We start from the raw sequence: 21558 nt of genomic DNA on the forward strand, positions 1-21558 counted from the left end.
GACTACAGTAGAAATTCCAGACATTTACTGAATACAGATCTACATTTAGTTTAGCTTTATTAATCTACTTTTGGAGGTTTGATTGGGTTCCATGAAACCATTTTAGGAAATTAATATTGAATTCTATAAGGTACAGCACAAGTTCAGTTAACTGCATAAGATGTTAGTGCACACATCATTTGTTTAATAGAAGCAGGAGCTTTTCATTAAAATCTGACACTTGGTATTGTAAAAAAAAATCCAAGTAAAAATAGAAGCAAAATAAATTTATTGTGTAAAAGAGAAAGACTATTTTAATGAATCTAGATGTCAAGTGAAATGAATAGGTCAGATTTTATACTTTAAAATACAAAGCTACAATGGCAAATAATCTTGTTGGGGCATGATCCAAAAAGAACAAAAAACAAATAAAAAGACTTATTTGTGTCTGAAAAGACGCAAGGACCATTCCAAAAGAAACCAGTACAGACGATTCCAGCTCACTGGAGTAATACAACAGAGTACCCAAGCAACAATCTAATTTCATTCTAACTCCGCTCCTCAAAGGTGAAACAGAAGGTGCAAGGGGTAAAAGAGAGACAGAGACGGGGAGGAGAAAGACAGTAGAAAGAGAAAGAGCCAGAGAGAGAATTTAAAAGCATAACTGAATGAGACCATCATGATAACCACCGCCCAGGAGATGTATACACTGTTAAGACTTTGTCATACTTACCAAGGATTGGACAATCTCCTTAGCAAATTCATGCAAATGTAAACAGATGCAACTGATACAATTTTAAGTCAACTCTGAAAGTATCTTCATGAAGTTCATTGGGAGATTAAAAGAAGAAATGATTTTCTCTATCCAAAATCATTAGACAGGATTTTAGGAAGGGCTAAAATCTAAACTGAACCCCACTAAGGGCAGGGCTTAGATGGGACCCACATTGGAATGGATAGATAAGAAGAAAATGAGGATCAAATTATAAAGAATGGGCCAGTTGGCTGGACAGAGTTCTATGAATGTCAGTAGATGGAGGAATGAAGTATCAAGTAAGTAACTTTAGGTTGCATTACAGTGCATCAGATCAGTTTCAAGACCTGATGAAAGTTCTGATGAAAATAAGAAGGAACATCCGCCTGATCACACACATCTGCACCACTATGTGTTCTGCATCTCTTCTGTGTTGTCCATCCATAATTTTCTGCTTCATTTTTTCATGGAGGATCAGTTAAAAACTCAAGATGCCAGTTGGAGAAAAAATTGTGTTGTGTTTTTTCAAGTGAAATCTAGTAATGTCACATCAGATAAGTGTAAAATTCTGTCTTCATGAGCACATAGTAAGTCTCCTGCTTTTCAATGCTGCCTTTCAGGTTGGCAAACTCATCAAAGAAGCTGCAGGGAAGAGCAACCTGAAGAGGGTCACCCTGGAGCTGGGGGGCAAGAGCCCCTGCATTGTGTTTGCTGATGCTGACTGTGAGTACGGCTATCTGGGCTAAGCCCGCACCCCCATCCTTTCTGGGGTCTGATCACGCCAGACAGGGAACTTGGGTTCCCAAACATATTTGTTTCAGAGTGTAAGGAATTCATTAGAGAACAGAGTTAAGCCAGAAAAATTGTTCAATTGTCTTAACATTGGAACACAAAGAAACGTTAATCACAAACACTTTCTTCTTGATATGGAATAGATTTCTATTTCCTCAGATGAATCCCAAAAAATGAAAATATTTTGCATTTCTGGGTCCAGCAGAATATATTTTTTCATAGTTATTTAATTCAGTTATTGGCACTGTGCTAAACATACTGAGACACTTTGTAATGTTGGATCAACACAAACTCAGGGGACAGTAATTCTGCGTTTGTCACCTCCCTTTGCTCTGAGTCATACACTCATTAATTGAAATAGTGAGAAGAGAATGAAATCTGCTTACACTGCTTCTTTCTTCCCCTACAGAGGTCAGCTGAGTTTACAACATAAACTCAATAATATGATGCGGTCCCATTATATAATGTTCTAGGTTCATTCTGATTATACTACCAAACAGAACCTATTAATTATTCCTAAGTAAGAGTTTATTAGCAGAAGTGAGTATTCATTCTTCCAATTCTTCTTAAAATTTTGCACTATTGGTATAAACAAACAGTTCATGAACTGGATTTTTTTGCTTTATGATTTAATTGAAGCTTTCGAATGTAGTTCCTTATTAAACATTCTATAAGCATGACAATATTCCCAGCATTTCAATCCTGGCAGTCAACTGCTTCTGAAGAAACTTAAATTGTATGCTTAGGTTGCAAATTCACACCCTGCTGCTTTAAAGTCGAATTGAATCTTCAGCATTTAGAAAATTAAAGTGCAAACAAAACTTGATTCTTCATGTTGAAGATTCAATAGTGAAACAGCGTATGCATAAAGTGCTACCTAAATAGATCAGGCTGTAGTAACATATATGAAATAACACAGTATACTTTTAGATAGATTTAAAAATATTTTTTCTAAATAAAGATTTTCTGCTAAGTAGTTCTATGAGTGGACTTTTGTTGAGTTTTATTGTTGCAGTTATTTTTCCAGAAAGATAAACTTTTTTATTGATCAAGATATTTAAGACTGGTTCAAAATAAAGGAAGTGGACATTTTAGATTTTTTTTTTCTTTTTGTCTGAGAGGGTCTCACTATGAAGTTCAGGCTGCCCGTGGGCTCACTTTGTAGCCCAGGCTGGTCTCAAACTTGCAATAGTCCTCCTGTCTCAGCCTCCCAAGTGCTGTGATACATAGATTTTCTTTCTAGTTTAGTTATAACCTAATATCGAAAGGACATATGCATATATATCTATTTATAAATGGAGATATGTATATAATACATTTGCAATGGTATTTGACTTTGGGATGAACTCCACATTCTTAATTTTATGCATGTTAAAGTTAGGATAATAAACACCATTTTTCCAGATTCTAGCATTTATTGGCATTGGTTTTATAGTAGATAAAGGATCACAGAGGTTAGTCAGATGAATTAATAAGAAATGAGATACACACAGCCCAAGTTCAACTACCATAGTAATTTTCCGTATCCCATATCACCCCCAAGAACTGTATATACCATGTCCACACTTTAGATAACATTTCTTCTTCAATGTGATTTTTTTGTAGTGGACACTGCTGTAGAAAATGCACATGTAGGCCTGTTCTTCCATCAGGGCCAGTGCTGTGTAGCTGCATCCAGGCTTTTTGTGGAAGAATCAATTTACGATGAGTTTGTTCGAAGGAGTGTTGAGCGGGCTAAGAAATATGTTCTTGGAAATCCTCTGACCCCAGGTGTAAGCCAAGGCCCTCAGGTGAGTATACAATAGGAAGAATAGCATTTCAGAGAAGATTTAAATATCATGTTCTGTGTTTTGTTTTGTTTTGTTTTGCTTTGTTTTTTGACAAAGTAAATATACTTCTCATTTCTACAACTTATTTAACAATATTATACCAATTTGGAGATGGAAAAGTCTATTTATAACTGCAAAAAAAAATCATTCTGGTTTTGTGTTGCTTATTCATACTTACAAACAGTTTAAAGAGTCTTTCTGGATATTAAACATGTGAGAATAATCACAAGGAGTGTCAATTTCCTGCTTTCCCCAACCACATCTTTCTACTGTGCACAATCGTTTGTCCACATGAAAGTTCCTACACACTCTATCATTTCTCCCTCAAAACCAGCCCCTCCTCTCAGCTGCCATTCCACAGACAGAGACAGCTGGAACACCTTTAAGTCTCCGCAGTTTCTCAGTTACGCTCGCCCTCCAGGGGTAGTGCAGGTGTCTTCAGAGATCCTCATCTCCAGAAATCCCAATCATTTCCTTGAAGTGTTGGTTTCCCTGTTTCTTTGGAAACATTATCAGTAAGAGTATTTGTGACTTTCTTATGAAAGATCACCTTTCTCTCTTCCTTGCATGCTTCTTTAGTCATGGTCTGTTATTCAAGATCCTGGATCTTTGGTTCTAATTTTCCTCTGTCCCTTGGATGTCCTAGCCTAGCAGTAATCCCCAAATATGGGCAATCATTTTCCTGTCCCCAAGGGGTCTTTTGGCCATATCTAGAGAGATTTTAAGTTATCATACTTGGCAGGAAAGTGTGGTTCTACTTGAGTCCAGTGAGTAGAGACCAACAATGCTGCTAAGGCCTTAGGGGTATAGGAGACTCTCAAGACAAAGAAGCACCTGGCCCACCATGCTGAGAGGGCTGTCAGGGATAGATTATGCTCTGGAGACTAGGGAGTAAGATGGAGACTCATGTTCTCACCCTACATGCTATACACTGTTCCATGCTATTTATTTGAAGCCAAACTATTCTTGTTCAGTTGGTTAAGGAAAAGTAATCAATCATCCAACATTTTGTGAACCTACTATCAACTAAATCCTGAGAAGCACTGAGACAAGCACAAAGCACCACCAAAAAGAACAAGGAAGATGGGTTCCCTGGCCTCCTGGAGTTTACCTTCTGTGTAACTTAGATGGCTGTCTTGAGTTTTCCTATTCATCATTAGTATCCAAGTAGCATGATCTTAGTATTTACATAATATCAGGTAAAGACAGTTCAAAACCCTAAAATACCTGACAAATGAAGTCATAATTTGTTTTAGTTGAATTATATTTTGTATTTCTTTGTAAGTTTAATGATTACATATAAGAAGTTTCCAAATTTATCACAAATATTAAACTATCAAATGTATACAAAATTATGTTCAACTTAGAATTGATCACACATTTTGAAAAAAACTGAATTTCTAAGTGTTCTGTTATGGTTATCTGTGTAATGTCTATCTGCCTATTACCTATGGAAAGATAAGGAACTTTTCTATTAATTGATAAAAAAGAGAGACCAAAGGGTATAGTATCTAGCATAATTAATATTCAAGATTGGTTAGGAAATACTTCCCTTTACTAGTGAGTCTCGGCAATTCAACCTCATCCAAAAATTTTAGAGAAATGCCTCATTGTTTTTAAGAGAAAGAAATTAAAGATAAGATTCTTGAATAAGTGATCCGGTGCTTGTTCACACATTGCAATGAATTAGTGCAATAAGTGTGTACATGGAATATTAAGAAACAAAGGACTGATAAGCCCCTGGGACTTCTAATCTTGACAGTTATCATGTGCTGTAAGAAGATGCTTAAAGACAAGAAGCCTTCACTCACTATGATTCAATCTCACGACTCATCCCCTGGTACTTGAGGGAACTGAGGTCTTTTACATATAGTTGTAGAATCCGCATTACTGATCACAAAAAATAGTTACACAGAAAGTACTTGCCAAAAAGAATTTTAAAGCAAATAGGTTTTAAAAGAATGTAGATTTTTTTTTTCTTATTTTGGAGATAGAAAATTTGAAAATCAGAGAAGATAAAGACTGCAATTTCTTGAGTAATGAGAGGAAATGACTTAAGTTGACAAGAGCCCCCAAACTCTTCATGAGCTCCTGGGTCTCTTGATTCCCCTTTAATCCTCTTGACATAGGAATCTTCCCCAGTGATGAAATCATTCAACCTGTAAATATTCGAACTCACAGCACAGATCGGCCTCTTCTCCCTTGAATAGGAGAGAGGTATATGCTCCTGGTACTTACAACTATCCCTCTGAGCTTTATCCTTTCTGTAAGATGTACTGTTTAAAAAATATTCACTTAAATAATGCTTTTCATATACTCACATGTGACCATATACTCACAAAACAGAAAAATGAAAAGTGGGACTGACCAGAAATTGGAATCCCACCTTCATAGCAGAACCCAGGAGCATGCCCCAACTCAGCTCAGAATGTGGTATTAAAGTGTGGAGGAAGCCAGCAAGGACCCATCAGGGATTGGGAGATGCAAATGAAGGCAGCATAGGAGCCTTAAAGAGCAGAAGCTCCAGCTCCATCTGCCATGTCTAATTAAATCAAAGTCAGACTCTCTTTTCTGCTTTCACTCCCATTATTTCAATTAGGACTACAGTGTCCAGTAAGTGTGTACTATCCCAACCACCTTTTCATCCAGAGTGAATCAATGACACTTGTGTAAAAGAACTCATTTGTGTGAAAGAACTATGTATGCTCATACTGCCTATATTCTTACAAACCTCAATATAAATGTCACCAAAATTTCTTTCCTGAAAATGTATTAGAAATAAATATACTGAAGCAATGATTCTGAGCATCTATCAGCTGCTTGGTTCAATATTGAATCAATGGCAGTATCATAGAATATTGAACTCTTATTAATAGCCCCAGCAATGCATGAAACTTTTATACACTGCTCATTAGTAATGATTCCTTCTCCTACGGTATCTGGGGACAGATTGACAAGGAACAGTACCATAAAATTCTGGACCTCATCGAGAGTGGGAAGAAACAAGGGGCCAAGCTGGAGTGTGGTGGAGGCCCCTGGGGGAACAAAGGCTACTTCATCCAGCCCACTGTGTTCTCCAATGTGACCGACGAGATGCGCATCGCCAAAGAGGAGGTAAAGGCTCCTTCCCTCCCTCTGCTGTTTTGTGTGTGTGTAGAGACAGTCTGTTTACTTGACTGTCCCAGATCTAGGGCATCTTTCTCAGCCATGTTAACCTTTGTTTCTGCTACTGAAAAAGCTTTACGTTATATGGGACTAAGACTAAAACTTGGATGGAACCTACTGTTCGTGCCACTAGTTTCCAGCCAAACCCAGGCCAGGACGCTCAGACATCTTCAGGGTTTTCTCTTCCAGTTATAAGTCATGGAAAAGACTCCTGTCATCTATGACAGCATGAATATAGTGGGAGTACGTGTTCCGTGATGAGCATCAGACATGGAATGATCAATACTGAATGATTCCTCGTTGTGGGGAGAAACTGAGTCAGACTCACAGAGGCAGAGCATGAGATGGGGGTCACCAGTACCTTGTGGGGGACTAGGGATGAGGATCCCTGAGATGTTTGGGAAATGACACAGAGTTGCACTCATGCAGAAGCAGTAAGTTCAAGGATCCGCCTTCCAGTGTGGGGAACACAGTAGCAATGGGTCACGTGTGTTTTCATCACCAGAATAAATACTGAAACCTTACCTATGAGGCTAGATTTGCTCTGTGGCTTTTTCCTACATCAGAGCCATCCAGATATGAAATAATAACATTCATCTATATCTTTTCATTCCTCACATAGGCCTATGTTCCTTCATTCTTCAGTGGTGAGGCTGTGTACTTTTGTAAATAAGAATGTGAGAATACAGTATTCTTTATATATATATATATATATATATATATATATATATGTATATAATTTGTATGACAGGTTCATGTGTGCTCACAGTAACAATATGCTTTGTTTACAAAACTGTAAAAAGATATTATTTCATCACAACACTACACCTGAAAAAATCTGGAGGGAAGAGTAGATGAATGTTGGGGAATATGTAATAGATGAATAATTATACTATTACATATAACATATATACTCATTATATAGTTAGAATATTTATACCTACATTACAATGTATGTCACACACTGTGGTTAAATATTTGGTAAGCAGCTAAACATCAAGGAAATTGTTTTCCAGAGATGTGATGTTTAACTCCTAAGGATGGGCCGTAGTCTTCTTAAGAGTGGTAAACAGTCTGCCTCAGACCCCCTGAGGGTTTTCCATGATGCAGAGATGGCTGCCCCTCTGACTATGAAAGGGTTGCACCACACCTCACGATGAGGAAATACTCACAGCTCAAAGAACTCATCATAATCCTTCCAGTCATTTGTTCCCCATGTTCTGCTGTGATAGAGAATCTGAGGTCCTGTTCCTTCCCCTCAAAATATCTTCAAACCAAGAAGAAAAGCATTTAGTCAGCCTTGCAAGCAGATGCAATAGATAAGAAAAACAAAACTAAAAGTCAATGTATTTTTGAATGATCAAACATACCTAATTTTTCCATGTCAATTTAGTCTTCAATTGAATTTTAATGTTTTTATTATTGATAGAGTCCTGTCTGATCTGTGATTTGATTCTTGCATATCTTGATTAATAACAGATAAAAATGTCTAAGGGCAAATATTTTCTATTAGGTTAAACTTACTGTGTTCCTATAATGTGTGTAGAATAGTTAGCCCGCCACTTTAAAGTGGCAGTCTGGAACCTTGTGCTGTGTGAATTAAAATAATCCAAAAGATGAACACACCTACTGCAATAGCTGCCCTGTTCCTACATCACAGTGTGGTGAGTCTCCCATGCAGACTCTCTGAATGGTGATACCTGTCCCTGTACTGTGTAAATCAACAGTGAACACCAGAAAGACCACTTGACACTCCTGACACTTCAGTCAATGACTTGGTGACATTTAAAACATGAATCTTATCATGAACCATTGTCTATTCATTTATCCAATGGAGTGAGCATTGCTTTTGGGACTTACTGTTGCATATAGTAAAACTGGAAGATGAAGAAATCTAGGCAGAAAATGTTTCTAAAGAAATTCTCAAGTTAGTGATTTGATGCTCAGTAATAAACTCTCAGAAGTTTAATTCCAACATCTAGAAAATAAATAGTTTTATTTATTTGCCCTACTTTGCTCAGGCAGAATGTAACTCTTGAACATTATCTGTTTTCATCTACCATTTCTGAATGGTTCTTCTTCTATTTTGGTTCTTACACACATATCTGAGATGAGAAATAAACTTTTCTCCATTCAGAACAGTGTACACACACACACATACACGCGCGTGCGCGCACACACACACTTCACTATCTTTAAACAATTTGATTTTAGCATCTTGTTTTGTTTCCTTCATTCTTGCGGTGTAGATATTTGGACCAGTGCAACAAATCATGAAGTTTAAGACCTTAGATGAAGTAATCAAAAGAGCAAACAACACTACCTATGGCTTAGCAGCAGGAATCTTCACCAAAGACCTGGACAAAGCAGTAACCGTCTCCTCCGCTCTGCAGGCAGGAACAGTGTGGTGAGTTAGATGACTAAAAACAGACTGTTCATTGTTATCTATATCAATAAATAGCACTATGCAGTGTGCAAAGAAAATAGAATTAAAATGTCTGCTTTAAATGGTTTTGACGTAGTAGAGATAATGCTTACTGCAACATTGAATTCTTATTTCAGATTCTCACTCCAGGATCATTACAGGTGTCTAAGGATTGTAATTAATAAAAAATGTACTGGATTGTTTGTAATACCTGTTTCATTTTGAACCTCCCCATTTCTTCCATTTTATAATTTAATGAAGGAATGTAAATTCCAAGGCCATGCCCCTCAAACTCTTGCAATCTCTCACCAGTTCCCAGCCCTTAGCCTGCTTCCTCAGTACTTTCTGTGCTATAAAACCTCCCTTTAGTCCCTCATTCCTGGCAACAGGACAAAGTTACTTTCCTTCACACACAAATTCCAGTTTAAAATGAAATATTTAGAAGACCACTAATGAATTCCAGAGTTGCTTAAATTTTACCAATAATTTCAAGATAGAGTCTGATATTTCAACTTAAAGTATGATTAACAAAAGTTTCAAAATTAAAAACAAAAACAGAACAGTGACACAAAGTAGAAATGCAAACTTTCCGTTAAGAGAGCAAATTTGTTGAAGGAAATATTCCTTCCTTATGAGAGACAGTAAAAAGCTCCCTGTGGCTCATGATAATATGAAACCTGGGAATTGGGAGAGGAAGTATTTTAGCTGAGAAAATATTTGAAGACTATTTGAAAACCAAAGTAAATATTTCAAAAACAATACAATTAATTTATTTGGAGGTTACTTTATTTTCTACCTATTATTACAGCATGAAAGAAAGGAAAAATGTAAAACCAGAATATTTTTCTCCTTTAATTTTTTTGTTTATTTTGGGATATCTTGGTTTGGTTTCCATTTTGTTTTGTTTTGCTATCGCTGTGTAACGATAACATATTGGTAATTAGCTTGAGCTATTAATTTTCACCAGCAGAAAATTCAAAGCTGAACAAATTGTTCATCACCTAAAAAGTTGTAATTATTTTTTCTTGTCCTGTATTCTATCATACATTTTTCTTTGAGTCTACACACATATTTGTAATAGTATTTCTTTATATAGTCACCTCTAATGAATAGAGTTTTTAAACTGATACTTAAATCCAACTCTTGGAAAATCTTGTGTTTTATCAATTTATTAAATCAAGGAATGGCAAGCAATGAACCTGTTATTATGATACATATTTAAATTGATTTTTTAGAAGGATGTAACCTTCCAGAGAGTTACGAAGCTTATTAAATACTGGAAATAAAGAATAATCGTTCAGAAAATTCCAATATCTATCCTTTTTCTTCCTTTTTCATCTCCTTTATAATTCAAACTACCAATTCTTTCTATTTTTTTTAATTTTCTATTTTTTTATTTTTTATCGGTACCAGGGATCAAACTCATGACCATCTGCTTGCAAGGCAGGTGCTTATACCACTGAGCTAAATCCCCAGCCCCTTAAATTACCAGTTCTTAAGCACTACTAAATGAACTGTGAACACACGTATTTTATTTGTTTTTAGGTGCTGTGTTTATATGTATGTATCCATAAGATTTCTGCATTAGTATTCATAATGATTTTTTAAAAATCTCAATGAACATGTTATATTTAAATGAATGAAGTTCTTAAAACAGTTTCCTCATTTTCTAAATTTCTCAAGTAGGAATTATTTCATACACTATATATTTAATTTCTTAATTTCTGCCCCAGGGTAAATTGCTATGGTGGAGGAGGCAATCAGTGCCCCTTTGGTGGATACAAAATGTCTGGAAATGGACGAGAAATGTAAGACAATCTTTCTATTATGATAAATGTTTACTTTCATAAAAGCTTTTATCACTTCAGGGAATTAATCTGTGTTCACTATCACAGATACAACCTGATTTGTTCTGTTTTAAAGAGACATAAGAAAACTCATTAAATAGTGTATTAATTTATAACTTCAGCAAGACAATAGCAGAAGGGGAGTATAATTTTCTAGGTGTCATCTATTAATAAAGGATCATAGTGAGCACTTTACACTGGAGATTGAATTTTTCTATATTTTTAGACTTGCTTGTTGTGTACATATGAATGTAAGCTGTTTGAGAGATGTTTCCAAAAAGAAGGTAGGAATTAAATTTGTGATTGTAAGAAGTATGTAACTATAAGAACCCATTTGAATATGTTTTAAATAAATTAATTTGATGCCTTACCCAAAAATAATTTCACAATTAAGATGAATGGTATTATTTATTAAAATAGTATCAATACACACTCTAAAATTTTAAATTAACTCAATGAGTTAGTTTTGAAATTAATATATAACCCTATAAATGAATTTGACTGACAAAAACATGTTTTACACTTGTGACTAGGCAGTGAATATTTACACATGAATTTATGAGCTTTATTTTAAAACAAAGATATGAAGATATTTTTAATATTCAAAGGCATCTTTATACACAAGGAGCATGACACTTTATTGGGTTAGTTTTGTTCAAACACACTGATCCATTTTATTTGTTAGAATATTTTTATTTCATAATAAATCTTAGGAAACAAGATGATGCCTCACAGACAAAATATAGAGTCAAACATGATAAAGCTTCCTATATTTTTAGCAGCAAGTATAATGAGCCTCGATTTCTAAAGCTGTGACTGTGCTAATATAGCCATCATCACTGTCTCTTTTCTTGCTCAGCAAACTACAGCGAAATAAACACTTGTGGGGAAGTAGGGAGACGGGGCTGTGGTAGGATGACCCGTGCACATTCTCAGATACATTCATTACACGCTTGCTATGGATAAGGCTCTAGGAGTCCTCAACAAATGACAGCACTTCCCATCTTGAGTACGACTATAGTGGCAGAAGTATATTAAAAAAGACGTAGCTCAAAATGCCCAGACACTGTGTGAATTAATTAACAGAGTAAGAGTCCACACCTCATGACACTAGGACATAGGATTTTAAAAAGAAATAGGATACAGATTTAGATGTCTGGAAGCCAAGAAAACTGGCTTGGAGGTAAGTGGAGAGCTGTAACGCTGTGGCCATCTTTAGAAAGGGGGTGAGTCCGTGGATAGTGGTTAATGATAAGAAGTAGACACACCGCAGAGCAAACAGAATGGAAGCCTGACTGGACTACAGCGAAGTCCTGCCTCCATCACCAGCCCACCGTGAGGCTGGTTCACATTGTCCAAAATCTGAGCCTCTGTTCCCGCACGTTTAAAATAAGGATGATAGCATTCCTTTTAAGATGATAGAGAGTTACACAATGTATTCAATATTCAGTCAATAGCCTTGTATGACTGACATAAAGTGAGAACTGCATAAATGATATTTTTCCTTCTCCAGTTTCTTCTCTTTATGGTATTCTAACTGGAGAAATCCTTGAGGAAACTAATTACTTTGTATAAATAGCTGTGAAAACGACCAGATTAAATTGCAAGGTTGGTCCAGTATAGCTAGCCTCACTCTCTAACACATTTGCCCAAGAATCTTGATAAACTAAGAATTATAGAACAACTAACATAGGCAAAACGTGTCTGTTTTAATACAATTTGTTCAACTTTAATAAGGTTGAAGCATAAAGAAATCAAATAAGACAAAGATTAAAATTGGGAATCAATTATCACTCCTAAAACACTTAATGTGGTTGTACATAATTTCTCTCTTTAAAACACAAAAGGAGTTTTTTTTTACTTCAAAAATCTCATTTAACAATGTCACTGTGAACACCTGTTGAATAAATTTCATGAATTTAATAAGTTCCTGCTTGCAAGAGTTTTAAAGGGAATCCCTGAGGCAATAACCTCAAATAACCCCAAGATCTGAATTATAATTTGTGGTCAAAGATGGAAAAGCAAAATTCTTCAGTGAGGAATATAAAAAAAAACAAAAATAGTTCAGTAGTGACACTGAGTCACCAAACTTGACTTTTGAATCTCTGATCACAGTTCAGGCCCTGGAGTGGGTTAAGTAACAGAAATTCCTCCTGAGGGTAATTGCACTGACTATCACATATTTTACCTGGTTCACTTGAGACTTGGCAGGTAAGACATTCACACTTAATAGGATCTCAGTTTTTGCTTTCAAAAGAAGAATAAGTAAATATGAACAGGCTTATGTAAGAGTACCAGTTTCCTCTAGGTCAGCTTAATTAACATAAAATTTCTTTCTGGCCCCAGAGGAAAATCTAGATAAAATTCTTCAGCAGGACTCTTTAGGTATACTGTGTGCCATAGGTGGAAAGCCTGAGTATTAGGTGGGCACCTAGTACAAACGCAGTACCAGGTCTCATTCCAGAACAATTGAAATCAGCTGCATAACAAGGCCAAAAATGCTTGGTAAATGCGTTGTTCACAAACACAGATCCAGGACCTCAGAGACTTGATAAGATAAAGAGAATCTCAGGCATATGTTTTGTCTTCTATCATGGGTGTGATATATGTGTGCAGAGGAATCCTAAGGAAGAGGACCTGTTTCAGCCAGAGTGTGACAAGAATCATAGTCCTCTTCTGAGAGTTTCAAGCCCCTTGTAAGCCAAAGTGTAATGACTAACCTATTAGTAAAAATCATGAATTAGTTCATATACTTTTGGGAGCTATAAATACTTAGTGAAGACTCTATAACTAAATTCTTCAACTACATTGAAAAACAGGCTTATCAAAGCTTTTAGGACATATTCCAAAGCTTAATCACCCCCAAAATTAATCAGTCAGAGAATTATGTTTCTCTGGAGAAAAGATGTCTTCTATATAGTTGTCCACATCACAGGAAAGGTAGGGAAGAGTATCAAGATACTCTACTGTGAACCAACATTTGCATAGGTGTTATGATTTTAAGCACAGTCTTATTCAAAATTAGATCTTCTCATCAAAACACTACAGAAAATAACTGATCTCAGAACTAGTTGTCTCTTCAATAAATTGCAAATCATATCTTCCAAAATGAATATAAATCTGATAATCGGGACCTGAGTGCAAACACTATAATTCACGATAATTGAGTATTATTTGTGGTGGACATGAGACGTAGTCAAACAAATGGCAAAAGATAAAGGGGGCTGCATAAAGGTGAAATAGCTACATTTGTAAAAAGTCCAAAAGCCTGAATTTAGACCAATTTTGTCTTTCTTTGTTTCAAGAGAGGAAACATATATGCCCTCAAAAAAAGAAACAAAATTTAAAAAATAAAGTTCGAGCTTTTGCTTTGCCAAGAATCAAAGGATATTAACACAGCACATCCAAAAAATATTAGGAACCTTAAAATGAAAGTGGCAGTGCTGTGATTTTCTACCTGCACCATTTCTGTGCCAGCAGCACATTACACACAGGTTCTGCTTCAGTTAAATAATATTACAGTACCACCCTTCAGTGACAATTATCGCCACTTGTCTTATGCTATGTCTGTCTATTTATCTGAATATAAACTGAGAATGATAACATTTCTGTTCTTAAATTATCTGTGGAGTAGCTTGAGCTTCAATACTTAAGCAGAGTCATGTATTAAATGAACAATTTCTATGAAAAACAACTGAGGATGTGTAGTACTTCAAATGAAAGACATTTGTTTGAGACCAGGTCTCACTATGCACAAGCTGACTTGATATTGCTTGCATAGACCAAGCTGCCCTCAAATTCACTGTGATCCTTTTGCTTTACCTCTCAAGAACTGGGATCATAGGCATCCGCTACCAGGCCCAGAGAAAGACACTTTTAAGAATGTTTTTCTCAAGGAGATTTATAAATAACCAATTTATATTTGGCTAACTTCACTGTGCATGGGAAATATATTCTTAGATAGATTAGCAAGAATATAACGGTACCAAAGCAAGAACTATTATATAATTGAATCACTATATTCAGTGATGTTCATGAGTAAATTTTTTCTCTCTCTCTCTGCAGGGGTGAAGATGGTCTCTATGCATACACAGAGATCAAGACTGTCGCAATGAAAATTTCTCAGAAGAACTCCTAATCCCCAGGAGTGCAGACACTTCAATGAGCTGGCATCCCCTCCAATCACCAGTGTAGTAGAATTTATATATAAAATTTATTTTTCTTAATTTTTTAAACAGAAGCTAATCACATTGCTGGTAATACACATTAAAAACTAGACATGTCACTCACTGTGAAAGAAACTTTTTCCTCTTGATATTGACATGAAAAGGATGGATCTAGATGCAAGATCTCTTTAGTTTTGCAGCAGTGATGTACTGTTCTTTGTAAGTATTGTCAGGAATAATCATTTTATAGAGGTGCACCAATAGTCATTTATGCCTTCACCCTCAAAGATTGTGAGGTCTTAATATCCGTATTAATGACAGCATGAGTTGCATTGTTTCCAGCAATAATGTTGTCTGTGGAGCATCTTGAAATGTTTCCTAGAATGTCGTGTCTGCTTCTCAAATGAGATGTTTCATTGTAATTTGAATACAAAGATTAATTAAAACACACTTACATGATTCTCGTTCATTTTGAATTATTCTTACTTACAAGTTTGGGCTATTGTGAATTATTTACTCAGTCTCTGAATATTGAAGAACAGTATTTAATTAATCATAGTGATTAACTTTAAAATCAAAGATGGAGGGAAGGGAAGGAAGAAGAAAGATAGAGACAAAAAAAGAAAAAAAGAAAGAAAGAGGAAGAATTAAGCTGTGTTATGAACATGTAACTAAATACCTAAGAGGAAGGCAGTCATTATGTACTGAAAGCTGGGACTAATAAAATTTAAAATTTAATAAACAAGCCATCTACTCATTCTCCCATGGATGAGGACACAGATCTTATTTTCCAGAAAAATCTTTGAAATCACATCAAACCTTGAGAGAGCTGGAATCAGTCCTTCATGAACATTTCTAGATCCTATGAAGTTCTAACCATGCATGTTATACAAAACAGAAGAAAAGTGAGGTCCATGGTCTCCACAAGCATTAGCCTAGTAAAGAACAAAGCCACAATCCATTTCACCTTGCCAATGGGGCTTCTTTTTTTTTTTTTAATTTTATTTAAGGAGAAAAAGGGAAAAAAAAGCACAGAAATGGTACAAGTTATACAGATTTACAGAAAAAAAATAAACACTAGGAAATCACTAGTTAATGGATTACATTTTGTCATCTTAGAAATAATTGTTCAAGTTATAAAATTAAAGCTTACAAAGTGGACATTCCAACAGGGAGACTGCAAACTGTTCTGTTCAATGATCCAACAAAACTCAGTAATATCATTATCTATCTTATACACTTAAATATACATACAGTTATATCGTTTAGAGCATTTTCTTTTCCTCTCTTTTGTACAATGACAATTACACATTTTGGGTTTTGTTCTAAAAGCTCTAAGAGTACAGTAGGACCTCAAGGGTATAATGGTGACTACTTTTTTGTTTTTGTTTTTGTTTTTGTTTTTAGTCTGTTTGAGACAGAGTCTCACTATGTAGTTCTTGAGCTCACTTTGCAACCCCAGCTGGTCTCAAACTCACAAAGATCTTCCTGCCTCAGTCTCCTAAATGCTGAAATTTTAGACATGCCCGACCACTCCCAGCTATAATGGTGATTTCTAACTGAATCAGTAAAGATGGCTTCTTGAAAAAAATTTGAATTGACATGAAATTTAACAAATTTTCAGTAAATAAAAGGAAAGAGATTTTACATCACAACCTATTGGGGCATTTTTTTTTAATTACAGACATTCCATACAATATATTTTTCTCTGGAATTTCACACTGTGTGTCAGTACCATAATATAGGTTCTACTGAATCCCACAACCTTTTTAGTTTTTTTAGTATAAAATTTTCCCAATTTATTTTAACAGAAAGACTGCTTTCCTCTTATACCTCCTCATTTAATACCAATTAACAGTAAGATACTTTATCAGAAGGTGCTATTCTTTGCAAGAGGCAGCACTTCCTTTTCTAGAAATGCATCTGTAGACTCAAAAGGGAGCATCTGGGAAAAATGCCCTCTGCATGAAAGCTCACCACCCTGTGCTTCCATTATATGCTTCTATCAAAGGCTTCTTCCCCTGCTGTTGAGCTCCTGTGGAGGATGTGACTTAGGCCCCAGTACAGTCAAGAGAATATTTGTATGTTCTTGTACATATTTGAAGATTTTCTTAGTTCAACAACTGAAAAATCTAAACTCAGTGAACTATAAGGTTGACTCTTTGAGATTGAGATGCTATAGAAGTAGTTTATAATTTTATATTGATAGATTACCTATTGACACTGATCCAGTGACACAATGATAGACACTATTGTCCAGTACAGAAACATACAATGAACGAAAGTCTTGAACTTCTCAGATCTGGAAAAATTTCAACTGCAATTTAAGAGTTCCTCAGACTTAGGACTACACGTATGTAAGCATATCACTTTGTGAGAAGTAGGGCATATTAATCTTCATTGGAAAATGGAGAAGCCTGAATTTTAGGGACAGCTAAAAAGTCTTTGGATGTTGAGAAGGAATAATGTCCATATACAGAGGAAGACTGTGTTTTCCTAAAACTAGATTGTGCCCATATTTTTAAAAGAGATTTTTAAAACACGACAAACAAATTATGTAGACAAATTCATATCACAATGACATCCTACCATGTCATAATGTATAACAGAATGTTGTTTAGAGAATAAGGCAAAACCTGAAGCAAGTTTAAACACTTAAAAATTAAATTACCTTTTTATAAATACACATTATATGATTTAACAGAAAATACCGGTTTCATATTAGTTTCTCCTGAGTTTCTGAACATTAAATGTATTGCATTACTTCTATGAAAATCATAATGCAACAATTCTTAAAACCTTGAAAAATTAAAGAGTAGCTTATCAATCCATGTGTAATTTTCCATCCAAATATGATCTCATCTCAGCTCCCAAGGTAGAAAATATATTCATCTTCAAAAATACCAAACTAAGCAACAGAAAATTGAACTCACTGTTCAGCTAGGGACAAAATCAGGTCTCAACACAGATTCTCAAATGTCCACTATAGTAAGCCTCTCTCTCTCTCTCCCTCTTTCTTTCTCTCCCTCTCTCCCTCTCTCTATCTCCCTCTCTCTCTTTCACTCTCTCTCTCTGTCATTCTGTTTCTCTGTCACTTTCTTTCTCTTCTCTCTTTCTCTTTTGCTGATAACATAATTCTGGATATATTTTTAAGTAGACAATGCAAACTAGGAAGACATTTTTTTCTCAGACTCTTAACATAGATTCAAATACATCTAACATCCAAGGTATATAATTTTAGTAACTTTTTCATCTAATTCAAGAGAAAATAAAGAACTCCAAACAATTTCTAACTTTATCTTGTGATTTTTTTATCTCTGGAATTTTCATTTTGATTCTGCAAGATACATAGGAAGAAGATTCAGAAATAATAGTGGAACAGGAACAGAAATACCAAAATGACACCAAGAATATGAGGTAAGCTTCTATTACCTTCAGAGGCAGGGAAAGAATCAATTGTCCTGCTAAATGTTAGGACTCAAAAGTCCAGAAAAGGAGGCTTTAATGAGGTTAAAAACGGAAATACCTAGGCAGAGCACTTTGCTGTCTTTGATTTTTTAACATGAGTCATAGTGACCAGCTATGCATCACAGTGACCCATCAGTTTCTAGGAAACCACAGGTGAGGAGTTATAACAGGAACTATTACCTGAACAACTAAGAAACTGAAGATCATTGGCTGAGGGTGGGCGGGGTGCACATTCATTTTTTCTACAATAACTAAATTCCTTAGAAACCGAAGTTCAGTGTCTGCTTGGACACCACAAATGCTTTGTGTTGTAGCTCACCAGGACTGAGACATTTCACAAAACGACATCCTGAATCAAGACATAAGTGAGGGGAAACAGCTGAATATCACTCTATCCTTCTGGGAGAGAATTAAGAAAACATCTCTGTGAAGAACACAGAGCTATCTTTGTGGAAATCACACACATATCCCAAGAATTTTAGATGGCCTTTGACTTCTGGGTACTGAGTGTATTCCTCCGTCATATCGGAAACATCAAGGACAGATAGCAAATGATTAAAAAGTCATCATTGCCACCTCACAAACTAGCAACACTAAAGAAACTGTGATGCTTTTTGAACATTTACTTTGGAATCATCTGCTTAATAGATTCACAAAAATTTAGAACTCTTTTCAAATGCAGGTTTCCAACTTACAGATATTTTCATACATCACTGATATAGTGCTACTCTGAAGAAATTTCATCAACATGTTAGGATTTGTGTTTGTCTCCTTTTATTTAAGTTGTTTAAAGACCTAGAAATATGAAATAAATATTTTTAAAAGATGCATTTGTGGGCTTGGGATTTTGCTCAGTCACTTAAGCATTTGCCTGGTAAACAAAATGCAGGGAGTTCGATCCCAGAACAACAACAACAAAAAAAAGGGATTTATAGTACAAAATGCTTTTGCAGTATTTTCTGTTAAAGTAACCTCAAGCTGTTGAAAAGGATGAGATAATGAACTGTACATTTTAAGTTTCTAATTATTAATATTTTTCTCATTTGTCTTTAATGCTCCCATTTTCATTACTGATACATTTTTCCTTTGAGACACAATTAAAAATATCATGTCCTTTTAGGTAAAAATGATTAATATATGTTCTACAAATAATATCATTATTTCACAAAATGACTGTGGAATTCTCTGATAGAAAAAACAGAACATTGACAAGTATCATGGTTTATGTTGGTGGCCCCCAGGCTTGATGCATTTCCATTGTGCATTTGTGATTGGTTCATTGTCTAGAGCTTGGATTGATTGTGCCAGTGCTACACCCACCAAGGTGTGGAGGCAGCATACAATGTAATGGCAGAAAAAAGGTGTGTGTGTCTCTCTCTCTTGCCAGTTTCCACTTTGCTGTTTGCAGCCACCATGAACTGTGGCCCCGCCATGCCACCCTGCCTTGGAGTCAGCTGAGTATGGACTGAAACATCCAAAAACTGTAAGAAATAAGCTTTCCTTTTCCAACTTTGGGCATCAGGTATTTTATCACAGTGACAAGTATACCTGACCATGTTTTTGAGAGGATTTGGAAATGGCTTATGGGCAGAGTTTGCAAAGGTTTGGACGTATCACGTGGATGCAGAGAGCTGGAACATCTTAGCCTGTTCTGTAGGGGACTTTCTGGTCAGAGCTCAGGAGACCAGAAAGCTGATAGAAAGCCTGATGGTAAAGACCAGTCTTGGGAAGTTTCTGTTGGGAAGAAGGACTGCATTGGTTGTTGGACTTCCCAAGATGTTTGTTATGTCTTGGCAGAAAGTTTGTCAGCATTTTGCTCATGCCCAGAGACTTTGCCTGAGACTGAGACTGAGGGCGATGGACTGATTCAGCTGGCAAAGGAAATTTCAAGGCAGTCAAATATTGAGGCTGTGGCAAGACCAGTGCTGGGAGCTTTTAGCCAGCTTTATGTTGCGAATCAAGAGCAAAGAACCCAGCTGGATTATTTACAATATTGTGAGTTTGGTCAGAGAGAAAACTCCAGTAAAGCTGTGGATTATAAAGATAAAGCTGAGATTTTTGACTGCTGAGAAGAAACAGAGATAAGAAAGATGGCCATGGGGCATCCCAGGAAGCAGCGGTTCTCTACCCTTTGCAGCCTCAAAACTACAAAAGTGAAAGAATTTGCTCAGAGGAGAAAGCTGCAGAGCACCATGCTCCAGAATGGCAACAGAGACCACATGATGTTCCAGAATAGTGGCATCATAGAGAAGCTTTCCTTCACAATCAGGTTAACAGAGCAAAATGAGCCAGGCAATTGACCCCTACAACCAAGTGAGAGAGAAGCCTGGCTACTGCTCCAGCTGGCAGCAAACCCTGACACATGGTACTGATTTTAGGTTAAGGAAAATGCACAAATTCGGAGGGTAAGACAGCTTCCACTTCAATTGCAAAGGCCTGGAAAGCCAAGCAGTGTGACTTTGAGAGGGCAATTTGTAAAGATGTAAGGGTGAAGCCAAAGGTACACTGGAGACTCCAGAAGTTTTAAAAAGCCAGGAACGTGGATCATCCAACGAAAGCAACAAAAAGCGAGTAGAGAGGGTTTAAGAGAGAAGCTGCAGAAGCTGAAATCCCTGGAAATGCCGTGGGGGTGGAATGACCCAAGCCTTTTGGAGCTTACAACCAGATTGCTTCAAACGCTGAGCATGGAACTCTAGGACTTAATGTTCATCCTCCTGGATGTTGGACTTGCTTTTGTTTCCAATGTTTTATATTGCCCTGTTTGTAACTTTTGGAAGGTAATGTTTACCTTGTACCTTTGCGTTTCAGAAATGTTTAATTTTTTTTTTCATTTGTACAGGGAATTACAGTTAAGAGTTTGCCATAGAACTTGGAGGAGACTTGGGACTTGGACTTTTCAGCAATGCTAAAAATGTTAGGACTTTGTCAACTCTTGGAGATGGAATAAAGCATGTGCATCAGTCTTGGGCGCCATGGGTGGAATGTCATGATTTATATCAGTGTCCCTCAGGCCTCATGTATTTTAATTGTGCATTTGTGATTGGATCATTGTCTAGAGCTTGGATGGGTTGTGAGTGCTACACCCACCTAGGGATGGAGCCAGCACACAATGTAATGGCAGGAAAGTGTCTCT

General features: G+C 36.2%; 1 protein-coding gene across 1 annotated transcript in view; it reads left to right on the forward strand.

Moving 5' to 3' along the window:
- Window positions 1-15416, forward strand: part of LOC100733423 (aldehyde dehydrogenase 1A1-like) — a 31668-nt gene extending 16252 nt beyond the window's left edge. Inside the window, exons 8-13 of the mRNA XM_063249716.1 lie at window positions 1354-1456; window positions 3131-3315; window positions 6304-6468; window positions 8769-8926; window positions 10678-10752; window positions 14857-15416. Coding sequence (XP_063105786.1) covers window positions 1354-1456; window positions 3131-3315; window positions 6304-6468; window positions 8769-8926; window positions 10678-10752; window positions 14857-14929 — 759 coding nt within the window. The 3' untranslated portion in view covers window positions 14930-15416. The remainder of the gene's footprint in view (window positions 1-1353; window positions 1457-3130; window positions 3316-6303; window positions 6469-8768; window positions 8927-10677; window positions 10753-14856) is intronic.
- The last annotated feature ends 6142 nt before the right edge of the window (window positions 15417-21558 follow it).

Source organism: Cavia porcellus, unplaced genomic scaffold, assembly GCF_034190915.1.
Source record: "Cavia porcellus strain 051 isolate PalLab524CR breed Dunkin Hartley unplaced genomic scaffold, mCavPor4.1 scaffold_1, whole genome shotgun sequence".
In the NCBI taxonomy this organism is placed as follows: Eukaryota; Metazoa; Chordata; class Mammalia; order Rodentia; family Caviidae; genus Cavia; species Cavia porcellus.